At 40.9% G+C, this 15,095-nt stretch overlaps 1 protein-coding gene across 1 annotated transcript in view; it reads left to right on the top strand.

Moving 5' to 3' along the window:
* The window catches only part of gfra4a (GDNF family receptor alpha 4a), a 185,603-nt gene that overhangs the window by 122,887 nt on the left and 47,621 nt on the right, over nucleotides 1–15,095 (top strand). Inside the window, exon 2 of the mRNA XM_075448391.1 lies at nucleotides 10,476–10,757. Within this exon, the coding sequence (XP_075304506.1) occupies nucleotides 10,476–10,757 (282 nt within the window). The remainder of the gene's footprint in view (nucleotides 1–10,475; nucleotides 10,758–15,095) is intronic.

Consider the following 15,095-nt stretch of genomic DNA (forward strand, 5'->3'; position numbering starts at 1 on the left):
TCCATGTCGCTCCGCCATTTTAAAACTACGGGATTTGTAGAAGGACATGTCATCAGCTTCGCATTTTCCGTTTCCAATGTGTAAACGGAAAATGCGAAGCTGATGACATGTCCTTCTACAAATCCCGTAGTTTTAAAATGGCGGAGCAACATGGAGACATTCATTGGAGTGTAACACTCTTATGTACATTCGAATGCTGAATATAAAGAATATAAGAGCACGGCACTTTTGTGATGGAGGTAATTAATAACGATTGAGGTAATACTTGTGAATGATAAGACTCAAATTTGTTAATAAACGACGTGAAATATTACACATTATGGCTTTAATGCAAATCAAATTTTCTTTGGAAGAAGCGAAAGTCAAAATTGAGCATAAAAACTTTTTTGCGCAATATGCCTTTTCTAAATTTTTTTATTTGACCTTTTCTTGTTCACATCTCCTGAAGCTTAGCTTGGCACAAAGGCTGTAAACGAGGGTGAACAGCTAGCTTAATTCTGTCGAAAGATAAGAGGCTGGGGTCTTGCTGTCATAACGAGGTAAACAACTACTCGCACTTGGCAAAGAAACAGTCTCACTTTTTCCTTTTTCCAATATTTGTCCAAACTGGCAGATGTCAGACCATCTTCTCATTTATTATCGGCTGGAAAGTGAATTAGCATACCTCTCAAACGCGTGGAACTGTTTTCCTTTACAAAGCTGTTGACTCAGTGGGACTTATTAGCTTGGTTTTCAGAAGAAACATGTGTTACATGTGAAACATGTGTTAGTTTTTATTTCCAAGTGAAAAAAGACTGTACTGTTGTCTCGTTCGTCTCCATGACGTAGTTGCGTTGTACTGCCGTTACGTGCCAGGGCCCAGTACATCCGTCTTCGGCATTGGTTTTCTTGTCCGAGTTTTCCCTCTTGTAAGCGACTTGTCAGCCAAGGCTAAAGAGTATTCCCTCCCTACCCTGGTTTGCTTCTTCGAGGTTTTTCCTTCCCCGGGATCCTAACATGCATGCTTTTGGACAGTGGGAGGAAGCCCGAGTACCTGGAGAGAACCCACACATACACGGGGAGAACATGCAAACTCCACACAGAAAGGCCCCAGCCGGGAGTTGAACCTGGAACCCTTGCTGTGAGGCGACGGTGCTAACCACCACACCACCGTGCAGCCCAAAAGACTGTACTACAGCCTCAATGTTTTAATGACAATTTCTATGTCAAATTCATTATTTAACTAGGAATAAAACAACAAATGATATAGCAAAGCATCACACAGAAACACATCACTGCATTGTTTTCCAGATGAAAACATACTTTTTCTTTGTGGCAAAAACAGCTCATGCAGATGCCTTTTCATTTGCCTTTCCTCTGTGTTTGTTTGAAGGCATTTTGTGTTTACATGCAATTTCTTGTGTCAGCTTAAGTGTAACTATAGAGGCACAGCTCTGATTTGAAGTGGTTGTTTTCACAATTCAAAGGCAAAATGGCCTCCTGGTGTTTGTAACTTGGTCATTTAGCCTGGAAAAAAATCTAAATGATGTTGTTCACCACACACAGCACTGTGGTAAAAATCTTCTCTTGCAGAAAACCTTTCATGACAGCATTTAACTGCCTTCGCCTTTCATGACAACATTTCTTTGTCCAACACAAGGAGCCTGCACACACTGCAGCTATATCCAAATGGATTCATTCGATCCTGCCACAGACCCCAGTTTCCCTCACCCACACCTTTACCTTTCACATCTTTATAGAGTTGACGAAGTCTCAAGTTTTGGCATAAACTCAAATTTCAACCTGTAAATTAACAGTCTGAATTAGCTAACTGATTGGAATATGATGAAGAAAAATAAGTCGACAAAACACTCAACTTACTCTCCTTCACTCAACATTTTTTGGAGTTTGTTCAGTTATCTCACACTAGTATGTTCCTTACTTTAAATGTGTCAACCAGAATTCCCTCCATGCAAAATGATCAAAAGTAGAAATGCTAAAACAGGATGCCAGCTTTTCTTGAATGTTTTTAGAAAACAATTATAAAATACTTGCTACATCTCAGGACATGACTATACTTCCTGGACCTCTAATTCATATTTACATTAATAGCGTCTTCATTTTCATAAGATACACGAGCACTTCTTAGAGCCAGTGGTTAAAGTCTCTCTCTTTCACCTAATTTCAAATAACGATCTTGTAATCTAACCTGTTGTGTTATGTTTATTTCACCCATCCATCGTATCATTAACACCACTGGAAATGGAGTCTAACATAATTTATTAACTAACAAAACCTAAAAATCTTTTCTAGAAAAGCAGATTTCCAAAATGCCTGACTCCTAAGCTTTATGCTGCCATCGCCCCTTCATTACAGCTTTCTGGGCGAATGATATATATTCCCAAACATGCAAGACTACATGTGAGGGGCTGCTGAGGTAGTAGGGTTGCGCTCAGTTTTTCTCACACTGCTACTGCATTTTGGTTTACTTATTGTCAAAACTTGCAAAACAAAGCATGACATATTACACCTTGCCACAAACAATAATAAGGTGTAATATGTCACGCTTTGTTTTGCATCGAAGGTTTTATTTATCTCATATAAAGAACAGTTCTAAAAAGACAAAGTAAAATGTCCAATGGTTATTGGTATAGTTATTCCTTGAGCAGCTGTGTAATGATATTGACTTTCTTTGGGATGGATTAGTCACTGGGTAAGAAAAGGGAAGAAATTAGTATTCAGCATCATGGCCAGAGTAGTCTCCTGGTTCTCCGCGAAATTTCATCGTGCTTTGCTGAATCAATGATACAGAGCAAACGTCCCTCATAGGGCATTTGGAGGTCCAATTATTGTCCAAAGAAGTCTTTGCACAGCTAAATTAGAGAACTTTTCACTACGAGTATGAGCATGTTCTTTCACACTGGTGTGTGTGTGTGTGTGTGTGTGTGTGTGTGTGTGTGTGTGTGTGTGTGTACTGTATGAATTTATGGGAAGAATGTTGCATTTCTGTTTTGGCAGCAATAGTTGGGAGTAGAGCCAGCATTATTATCAGCAGTAAAAACAGAGAGAGTAAAGCAGAAGAAGCCCCGGCAGACACAGTGAGTCATCTTGGTTAAAAAGTGTTAAGGGAGATGCAGTTAGCTAATAAAAGACTACAATACCAAGCAACTAAAGAACGTTCCCTCGATAGTGCCTTCAAAGATTTAATAAACAATCCAAGCGTCTGTTATCTCTAATAGGATTCACGATACTCTCTTTAGCAAGTCACTCAACAGCTGATGAAGAGAAAGATTTGCTCGTTCCAATGGGTTGAATCTTAAGCTTTAAAAAAAATAACAAAATAGAATGCAAAGTGTAACAGCTCAAACTGTGAAAGCAAACTTTACTGAGCGCTTATAATCCCGGTGCTTTGATAGCTCAGTCAGTGTTGTGGCATATAAAAGGAGTTCATTCGGTTATAGCTATAGTTGGTTTATGCTCCTTATTTGAGCAAGGGCAATTATCCTTGGATAGATGGCGGTGAATGACTCGAATCATTGGCACAAAGCATTGGCGCTGTACCCATTTCAACTTCCAGTTGACCTCTTCTCCACCAACAACAACAACAAACTCAGGCATTCGAGAAAGATGGCGAACGAAGAGCAACATGAAGCTACGTCCCTCTACATTTTGTTTGTGGTGAGCATGTTTATTCCACAAACGCAATGCACAACGGCACATTCTCCATCTCGTTGTTTGTTTCTTTCCGACAGTAATATCATCTCCTTCGACTTCCGGGTCATGACCCCGGGAAAAAAATCTCGAGCATTTGCAGAACGCAAAGTCCAATTCACCACATGCTTCAGCATCTACAAGCAGGTTTAGTGTGACTTTCAACCAAGTTATCTCGGGGTCTTAAAGGTGGGGTAGGGGATCTGTTTCTGGAACATTTTTTTACATATTGCTTGAAATACTCTTCACACCCCCATTGCAACCAATTAATTAAAAGTTTTGACACAAATATGAAAAGTTTTAGTGGCCTCTAGAACATACAATCTAGGAAAAACCCTATCCAATCATACTGAACGGACCGTTAAAAATGATTGGATTCTGATGCAGTCTATCAAACTGCAATCTGCTCCTCCCTCCCCCTCCTTCCCCCTCCTTCCCCCTGTGCGCGTACCCTGCTCCGTGAACGAATTACGCGTCCAGAAGCTTGGCAGGAAGCTAAACTAGAGCCAACGTGGCTAGCACCTAGCATTATTAAACGTATAGTTAGCATATACTAAATACTAAATACGGCAATGATCGATGCTTGCTGTCAGAACAGCGCTCGTGCACCTTCGTGCTCGTGCGCGTTCATGTACTCTAGAGGCGTGCCTTCGGGGGGAAAGTGAAGAAAAGGGTTGGGACTTTTTACCTGTGTATTTTCAAAATGCAGCTTTGCTGGACTCAAAATCCAGGATCTCCTACCCTACCTTTAATCCGACTGCGAGCAACCTGATCCGGTCCAATTTTTCAATTATTCAAACAACTACATTTTTGCTTAAGCCCCACACCTTGGCAATTTGTCAATCCAAGCTCTTCAATAAATTATGAAAAAACTAATCCCAAAAAAGAAACAAACATTCAAAAAATGCAGTGCAGCTGACACAGTTTTCCAGGATATAGACATTTCGTCAACAATATCAACTTTTTCCTCCCTGTTTTTTCACCATTATATCATGAACTCTTTCTGTTGCTTTACAAGCAGGTATGCACACATACATATCAGTCTAAAATCGGTATTGTATGAATGAATTTGGCTCTGTGACGGACCTCTACAACCCTGATCGGGTGAGGCACTTTTAGAAAATAGGTGGGTATACAAGATGGATGGATGGATGGTGCCTTGTATCGGAGCTTGAAGATTTTAAAAGGACACTCTGCGTTACAGCAGATGATGGCAGTGACTGATGTCCAGTGGCTGTCCTGTACATGTGTTTAGGCAAGATGTGAGGAGTCACCCAATGAGACGAGGGAATTTGTGGCATCATCTTTACTCATGCTTGTAGAGAACAAAGAGGACATGGACAAAAGAGAATATTTTGTGCTTTTGCCATTAAGCAATGACTTAAATTGCTGATGTGAACTGGAATATTATATATATATATATATATATATATATATATATAGATAGATAGATAGATAGATAGATAGATAGATAGATAGATAGATAGATAGATTAGAAAAGGATATGGTGATAGTGTGTAAAAGAAAAAATGCAGAGGGAGAGGGAGCTAAAACCAGATTATCTACCGCTGTAGGATAAACAGGAAGGCATATTGGATGGAACAAATTTGAATGACAAGGCAAGTGATTTCTCCTAATTGGTTTTGACTGTCTGTCTTTGAACTGCCAGTGCGTCACAGCTCCATTTCTGGGCAAACAGTTATCTCTTGCAATCTGAAGTGCTGCTTAATTTCTCAGACAAATATCAAACCTCTTTCCACACTGGATTAGTTGCAATTTAATGTGATTTGCACTGGCACTTCTCAGAGGGGTCATGTATTTCCCTTGAAAATGAGTGAAGCCAAATCCTGCTTTATGGTGCCTCTCTGCTCCACCTTCCACATCAGAACACCCACATACACACCACCCACATATCTGTTCCCACCTGCAGTTCACCATACTTGGATAAGAGAAAATAATCAAGTGAAAAAAGCTACAACAGGGATGAAAACATATGCAATACAAATCTGCATCTAGAGTTGTATCTTGACATAAGGCCAATTCGTTTGTTGCTGTTTTTTTTAAAAGGTACCATCTCTTAAGCCAAGAAAACTGGAGTGGAGCTGATTTGCATCAGAACTAAACATTTTCTCAGTCTGCTCTTTTTTTCCGCCTCTGTTTGCTTTTTTACATCAAATAAAGCAGAGTTATAAAGTCTGGAGTGGAATAAATGAGTTGTTGAAGGTGGAATTTTTTTCACTGGTGGTGGTGAGGAGGAGGCGCGGGGGCATAATAAGTGCTGCCTGTCAAGACCTCCCTGAAGATGGGCTTTTCACATGAGTGTCAAAAGCGTTCTCTCAATAGCATCCACAAGCATCCGAAACCCTCACAAACCTCTGGCCTCACTGTCTGTCTAGACTTTTATTGACAGCCCAACACTAGATTAGCTGACTCCTTGAAAAGGTTGAGAAGCCTACTGCTGGGCAGTTAACTCATTTTTTTTGTTTGTTTTTTTTTACACACAGCACAGCAGGCATCAGCTAAGGATGTAGACCGGATTTACTTATGTTGTGCTGTTATGGGATTTACCTGATCTATATATTCACATCCTCTCAAAGGAGAGTTATAAGTTGATCCAAGTGAAGAGTTCTGACAGTTTTATGAGCCTGCTGATGAGGAAGTACCAAGCCTCTGCCTCCGTCGGGATGATACTTTCACCCCTTATCACTTGATTAAGCTGTGATTGAATCAAACATGATTAATATTTAATTTGAGAACCAGCTTGCCACACAAGAAGCCTCATCTAGTTGTCAGTGACACATGAATGTTTTGGACATGATTTCTGAGATTTTGTCAAGCAGTGGCTAACCAGTTCTTGTCTCTTTTGTAAACTAATATCCATTACTTTGAACAGTCTTTAAATTCTGTCTGAAATACTAATTAAGCAGCAAATGGTGCTACCCTTAATACAGCTGAACCAGCCATTCACCATGTATATTTTCCCATCATTCTGGTCTTTTTTACTATATTCTTTTTTTCTTTTTATTGAGGTGTCAAACCCCAAGACCCTACGTTTTTATAGCTGCATGTTCCCTCAAACAAAACTATGTTGTGTTGCACATCATTCTATTACACTAGAGGTCACTCTTAGACATTGGGAAGATGTTTGATATTCAAGAAACTCTTCAGCTTGGTTGTTGGCACTGTGTCGGAATTATCCAGCCCCTTCCTACATAATGTATTCTCTCACTCACTCACTATTTATTCATTTTACACTAACTGTATGCACAAGCAGCGCAAGATACACTATATTGCCAAAAGTATTCACTAACCCATCCAAATAATTAAATTCAGGTGTTCCAATCACCTTCATGGCAACAAGTGTATAAATTCCAGCACCAAGGCATGCAGACTGCTTCTACAAACATTGGTGAAAGAATGGATCGCTCTCAGGAGCTAAGTGAATTCCAGCGTGGTACCGTGATAGGATGCCATCTGTGCAAGTCCGGTTGTGAAATTTCCAACTCAGCCACGAAGTGGTCGGCCCCGTAAAATGACAGAGCGGGGTCAGCGTATCTGAGGCGCATAATGCGCAGAGGTTGCCAACTTTCTGCAGTCAATCTCTGCAGAGCTTCAAACTTCATGTGGCCTTCAGATTAGCTCAAGAACAGTGCGTAGAGAGCTTCATGGAATGGGTTTCCATGGCCGAGCAGCTGCATCCAAGCCATACTGACTGCATTGTGCCAAGTGTAAGGTTTGGTGGAGGGGGGATTATGGTGTGGGCTTGTTTTTCAGGACCTGGGCTTAGCTCCTTAGTTCCAGTGAAAGGAACTAAGCATACCAAGAGATTTTGGACAATTTCATGCTTCCAACTTTGTTGAAACAGTTTGGGGATGGCCTCTTCCTATTCCAACATGACTGCGTACCAATGCACAAAGCAAGGTCCATAAAGACATGGATGAGCCAGTTTGGTGTGGTAGAACTTGACCGGCCTGCACAGAGTCCTGACCTCAACCCGATAGAACACCTTTGGGATGAATTAGAGCAGAGACTGTGAGCCATGCCTTCTGTCCAACATCAGTGTCTGACTTCACAAATGAGCTTATTGAAGAATGGTCAAAAACTCTCATAAACACCTTGTGGAAAGCTTGTCCAAAAGAGTTGAAGCTGTTATAGCTGCAAAGGGTGGGCTGACATCATATTAAACACTATGGATCAAGAATGGGATGTCACTTAAAGCTGAAGTCTGCAACTCTTTTTCAAGCATAATGCCGGGAACTGTCCGGGGATTCTGAAAGTAGTACATTAAATACCCCAATACAAAAAAAAAATAGTTCTCTAGGTCCCCTATTTGTCCCGCTAGGTCCCTCCAAAGCCAGCAGGTTTGTTTACAAAATTGCAGACCGGACCGGTAACCAATCAGGTTACGAGCTGGGCTCTGCTGCCTGTCAATCACCAAGTGTGCACGCGCGATACAAGGTAGGCTCGTCCCCACGCTCATTTATCTAGACTATTGAACTTCATTACGGGCTAGTCTACTTACTGTGTCTTCCATGATCGCAAATGACAGGTGAGTTGATGAATGAGGAGTCGTGTAAGCGCATCTGGCGTGCACGTCTACGTGCACGAGTTCTCATGTGTTTTGATGGGGCGGGACAGGAAGTTGAATAACTTTTTATTTTTCGGTTAAAAAATAAGCATTTCTTGCATTTTGCGACTACGGAGGTCACCGTTTTCAACTTCAAGCGTTCTGATAGATCATGTAAACTCTTAAAATGCCAAAAAGTAGGACTTTACGTATGACAACAACAAATCCTGCAGACTGCAGCTTTAAGTTCACATGTGTGTAAAGGCAGATGAAGGAATACTTTTGGCAATACACCGAATCTGAGGTGATGGACAACACAAGGTTGCTGTGTTAAAAACATGTTATTCACATCTCTTTCCACAAAATTTACATAAAACTTTATTATGTTTTATTATTTCAATTATTGTACTGTATCCACTCACTCAAGCATTAACTGCAGCTGTAACTATAAAATAATGTTTATTACCAACCAAATGTAATTAAATATGTCAAAACATAATAACTAAGCCACGGTATTTTGCCAAGTTTTAGCTCAGATGTAAAATATTTTTAAAGTGAGCTGCAAACCACTTCCCCCGAACTGGTTTACTGTTTAGACTGAACAACTTAAGTTTCCAGTCTTTCTCAATGTGTAAATAAATTTCAAACACGAGCTACAAATGTTGGCACTAGCAAGCTTTAGCACAGATTCGCAACTCACGGTGCATTTCCGGTTTCCAACAAGGCGATTTTGGTTGCAGTTCCACCCTCTTTCCACATGGGGCGCTCAATTTTTGGAAACCAGAATGAATGGAGTCCTATGGAGCTATACGTAAGAGAGAATCTGTGGTAACAGACAGCAAATGTAACATGATAACATCATGAATAAACTGATTAGCATATGACACCATCTTGAGTCATTTAGTGACTTTTTTAGTAGACTTCAGCAACAATACATTAGAAATAGTTGACAACAATGCTTATGTTGCATCCAGATTTTGAACACTACACACATTATATAGGCTAACACATGACAAGTTTGTAGTGTGCTATATAGTGAATGAAAAGTGTCAGTTGAAATTTTCAAACAGCACTACAAAATGGCTGACACACTGGGTCTGTGTAGTGCAATATTTGTTGCTCGTTGCTTGCTCCATGCAACACGACAATCTATTTTCCATCAGATTTATAGATTATGTAAATGGAGATTTTTATAGATTAAAGAATAGTGTGTGTTCATAAATTAATTTATGGTTAAAGCAAAATCTAAATCTTTGTATAGTTAAATCTTACAATAATAATGAATAAAAGTATGATTATTTTTAGTAAATTTAACACCTTAACACAGGTGAGCAAGAGAACATCACTTTTACTTTGTGTGTGTGTGTTATCCCAAGGTAGATACTGCCCATGGATAGATTAAAAAAGTACTACATCATTGTTTAGAATAGTATTTCTTTGGCCACTGAGAATAGACAAGCATTCTGGGAATACAGCTTGCATGCGATTACTGCCACATGAAATAAAAATGGTAAATTAGTTTTTCCTCACAAATGATGCTGCCCCCTTGTAGGCCAGTCTGTAACAAATGTGACGCTTTGTTTTGACTGGAGCTGAAACATTTCAATGTAATTTTGAGCATGTCAGGATGTATTGGTGAGGTGCAAACCCCCTCATAGGGGCCAGATGTATTTCATGTGACAACTTTATGAATTCATGAATAATATAGCACGTATAGCAGCGGTGAGATGCATCACTGTCTATTAAAAATCACTATACGCAAGCAATGTTATTATGCAATCGGTTATTAGATACAGTTATTCTGCTTTAACAACATCAATAAAAGGTCAAGGTTTTTTTTTTATGGATGTATAGGAAGAATCCACTAACTTCACAATTCAGTTCATTTTTGAAATGGATCTAAAACCACCAAAACAAAAGACATGCAAAAATGACTACTTAATGACTAATTTTCACTCCTGCCAAAAAAACACTAATCACACTCCCACATTTTCATTTTCATTAAATAAAAAAATAATTAATATGTGTCGTCTTTTTTTCTTACTTTGTTTTAATTTTAAACTTCTTTATTTGGATTTCCATGGCTTGGTTTTTAGTCAATTTTATTTTTGCATTTTTTTAAAATAGTTGTCCTCCACTCAGTTTTTTTGGAAGAGATATTTCTTTCCGAACTCCCTTTGTTTAGGTCTTCTTTCAACTACTCTGTCTTATCTTCCAGGAGTCCCACACATGGTTCTCTGTGCAGGCGGGAGTGACTGTCTGCGTGCCGGAGACACCTGCTCCAGTGACGACACCTGCAGCCCTCGACTGCGCACCCTCAGGCAGTGTGTGGCAGGAGATGGCAGCGTCAAACTGGGGCCTGGGGCACGGAACCAGTGTGAGAACGCCATGACAGCGCTTCTGTCCACCCCCTTGCATGGCTGTCAATGTAAAAGGGGGATGAAGAAGGAGAAGAACTGCCTGAGTATCTACTGGAGTCTTCAACAGTCTGTGCTGCACGGTAAGACTGGCATTTGCTCACAGAAGCCGGTGGTTGTGGGGTGGCTGGGCCCAGGTACACTATGTTTTGGGGATTATCAAGTGTATGCTGCCCATGACACATGAATTCGGCTTCCACCTCCACACAGCTCAACAGATTCCAGCTTATAATGTAAAGAGTGATTATTGTGTCAAAATCAGGTAAAAACTTTTATTCCACCTACACTCCTTCTATTTGATCGTTTTTGTGCTTAATTCAGACATCTTTCTCTTTCATTCTCTTGTTCAACACCAACCCCCATAACGTCAAACGTGAATGTAAGACATGACATGGAGAGTGGGGAGATAAAACAGCTCCCTCAGCTTTACATCAGCGATCATACTAAGGTGGCATGATGTCCAAACAATCTGTGATGCATATTACATGTGCAGTCTAAACATTTCGTAACTGAGATTCATGAAATACTAGATTTGTTTTTAATGCCTTTTTTTCTTTTAGGGGTGGGTTACAAATGGATTAAACCAGCTGTAGAATTGTGTTAGTTTCAAGTTTCAAGTTTATTTGTCATATGCATGAAAACACAGGGTCAACAATGCAATGAAATGTGTTGGATGAGACCAACGTGCGACTCAACAGTGCAATCAATAAGAAATGATAATAGTTTGAAAAAAAAGAGGGATATTAATATTGAGTAAAACAATAATAGAATGTGCAAAATAGAAGAATGTGCAAGTTTCGAAATACAATACAAATACAATTCTATTTGTTGATGAGCCTGATGGCTCGGTGGAAGAAACTGTCCTTGAGTCTTGTTGTGCGTGTAGTCAGGCTCCTGTACCGTCTGCCCGACTGTAACAGCGAAATGGCTGTGGTCCTTGAGGATGTTGTGCGTCTTCCTCGGACACCAACGGTGGAAGATGTCCTGAATGGTGGGGAGTCTGTTGCCGGTGATGTACTCAGCCGTCTCCACCACTCTCTGTAATGATTTCCGGGTGTGGGCAGAACAGTTCTCGTACCAGACCGTGATGCCGCTCGTCAGCAGGCTCTCGATGGTGCACCTGTAGAAGTTGGTGAGGAAGGTTGAGTTCATACCAAATTTCTTCAGCCTCCGAAGGAAGAAGAGCCGCTGGCGAGCCTTCTTGGTCACCATGTCGGTTTGGCGTGACCACTTGAAGTCCTCAGAGATGTGCACACCAAGGAACTTGAAGCTGCTGACCCTTTCCACCTCAGCGTCTCCGATGTAGATGGGGAGGTGTATGCTCCTCCGCTGCCTCCTAAAGTACACAATCATCTCTTTGGTTTTGCTGACGTTGAGGTTATTGGCCTGGCACCAGCTGTGCAGTGACTTCACCTCCTCTCATCGTTGTTGGTGATGAGGCCCAAGATGGTTGTGTCGTCAGCGAACTTGGGGATGACATTTGAGCTGTGCCTGGCAGCACAGTCGTGAGTGAACAGGGAGTACAGAAGAGGGCTAAGCACACAGCCCTGTGAAGCACTGGTACATGCTTTGTACATGCTATGATTCGATTCATTCACCGCCATATGTCCAAAGGATAACTACCCTTGCTCAAATAAAGAGCAACTCAGTCTTTTTGTAATTTAGCCAATAATCCGATCCTTTCAGTGCCATGTAACCCCACTGAGTGATCCAGGGTCTGCTCCCCCCTGGTGTGAAAAGAGATGTGTTGGATGTATTTTGGGAGAACTTTCTTCATGTTTCCTCTGTTGAAGTTTCCCAAAACAATAGTTGCAGCCTCCGGGTGCGTGTTCTCCAGTCCATTCACAGTCCTATACAGCTCATCCTAGAGTTGTGCCTATGTTATCAGCCTGTGGTGGGATGTAAACAGCTGTGAGGAGGACTGAGCTGAATTCCCGGAGGCTTTAATGGTCAGCAGCTCCAGGACCGGGGAGCATTGTGTTTCCAGCACAGTGACATCAGTGGCCCACAAGGAGTTAACCATAAAGCACACACCCCCTCCTCTTACCTTGTCTGAGTCCTCTGTTCTGTCCTGGCGGTAGATAGTGAAGCCCTCCGGAGTTTCTGCACAGTCGGGAACTTGAGGCTCCAGCCACGCCTCTGTGACGTTAGCACACAGCAGTTCCTTATGTCCAGTTGGTGTTTGATCCATGCACGTAACTCGTCCAGTTTGTTGTCCAAGGACTGTGCATTAGCCAGCAGGATGCTGGGCAGGGGAGGTCTGTTCTTCCGCTCTCTGTTTCTGCACAGGACCCCGGGGTGCTTCCCTCGCTTCTTTATCTGCCCCCGCGGAAGTAAACAAAGGGCCCAGGGGAATACTCCTTCGCCGTCGACAATGTTAAAACTCGGCTTAAAGTCCGCACTGGCTGATGATCTTAGTCTCAGTAAGGAGAGCTTATCATATTGTATGACTTATAGGACAATCTGTGCAAAAAGACAAATAAATAAGACACTAAAACACAAAAAGTCACTGAGTCGACACGGAGCTCTCGTCAGTGCATTCATATCTTGGCGCACTGGATCTTGTTAAAAAAAAGCATCTCCCAAGCTTTGTATACATAAACCATTAATAATCAGATTTAGTGTCCAATCAGAAAAACAGTGTCTTGTGTAAAAACCTTGATCACAATAGACTAATCTGATATGGCTCACTAACATTTTTAATCAGATTAAGAAGGGTGCTGTACAGTCTTTGAAAATTTGATTCTATAAATTGTCAACATGCAATCATGAACTTAATCTGATCTTTTCTTTCTGGTCAACACAAATATGCTACTTCTGCTCAAACCACATGGGGGTATGGTTACATGAGGAGTTTCCTAAGGTAGGAAACATGGTGGCAGCAAACAAAACTGCTTTTAGATTGTTTGACAGAGTTAAGGATTGTGGAAAATTTTACAAAAAGTTTTTACAGTAATTTTGTGCATTCCAAACTGATCTGAGATGACTCTTACGTTTGAACAATTGTAATTTGGGTGATGAGAGGAATAAGAGCTCTGATGGTCATGTTTTCTGGGGTCATATACCTCTCCATTAATGTCTTTTATGTTATGAACTACAGTTCATTTATGTGAAAAGTTTGTTTAGATTCCTCATCAATAAGTTCAGTTTCTGGTTAGCTGTTATATCTGTTTACAGATGGCTGGGGAAGTAGATGTCATTGTGGTTGTTGTTTAATTTTGAAGTAGAACCTGAACTGTAAAAACTGCTTGCAGAACACAATATTGCTCCATCGTCCTTATCTTCTTCCACAAAAAAACTTGGCTTTCATCAACCCAGTCTCATGACTGAGGGTCCAATACAAAAAGTTTGAACCAATAGCTAAACATGTTGGGCCACCGTGCAAAATATTTCAGTTTACACTAAAGTCTCCAAAATTGTACACTTACTATATTTTCCTCACTCAGTTCCCTAAAGAGACACAGCTTAAGTCTCAATACATCATCGCAAAGACATTTAACATCTCCATATGCTTGTAACAGAATGACGTTTAAGCTTCATGTATTCCATGCAAGACAAGAGTGTGATAGTCGAGTCAAAATTATTTAAAAGACATACACTATATTGCCGAAAGTAATCCTTCATCTGTCTTTATACGCATGTGAATTTAAGTGACATCCCATTCTTAATCCATAAGGTTTAAAATGACGTCTGTCCACCCTTTGCAGCTTTAACAGCTTCAACTCTACTGGGCAAGCTTTCCACAAGGTGTGTTTATGGGATTTTTTTTTACTATTCTTCAAGAAGCTCATTTGTCCAAAATCTCTCGGTATGCTGAAGCACTCAGAGTTCCTTTCACTGGAACTAAGGGGCCAAGCCCAGCTCCTGAAAAAAAAAGTCCACACCATAATCCCCCCTCCACCAAACTTTACACTTGGCACAATGCAGTCAGACAAGTACCGTTCTCCTGGCAACCACCAAACCCAGACTCGTCCTTCCGATTGCCAGATAGAGAAGTGTGATTCATCACTCCAGAGAACACGTCTCCTCTGCTCTAGAGTCCAGTGGCGGCTTGCTTTACACCACTGCATCCGACACTTTGCACAAGCCCACACCATAATCCCCCCGAACAGTTCTGAAATGCTTTTCTAAAAAAAAAGAAAACAACATAATACATAAAATGCTAAGTATGTTGAGCGCAGTTAAAAGTCATAAAGAACATACTAGTCTTTAGAGTTGTATTAAATCTTTCCTTAGATGGTGCACTTTTCATTGACATGGGGCTGTTAAAAAGGCCTTGAAGCTGCCACCACAAAGGTATGATCTTCTTTACAGACTAACCTTGAATAAGGAACATTTAAAAACACACAGACAATCTAGCAAGTTAGACGTCTGAAAGGTACTCAGAGCAGACTCTGTAAAGCTTTGAAAACAAATAAAAG

The sequence above is a fragment of the Odontesthes bonariensis genome, chromosome 17 (genome assembly GCF_027942865.1).
Source record: "Odontesthes bonariensis isolate fOdoBon6 chromosome 17, fOdoBon6.hap1, whole genome shotgun sequence".
Lineage (NCBI taxonomy): Eukaryota > Metazoa > Chordata > Actinopteri > Atheriniformes > Atherinopsidae > Odontesthes > Odontesthes bonariensis.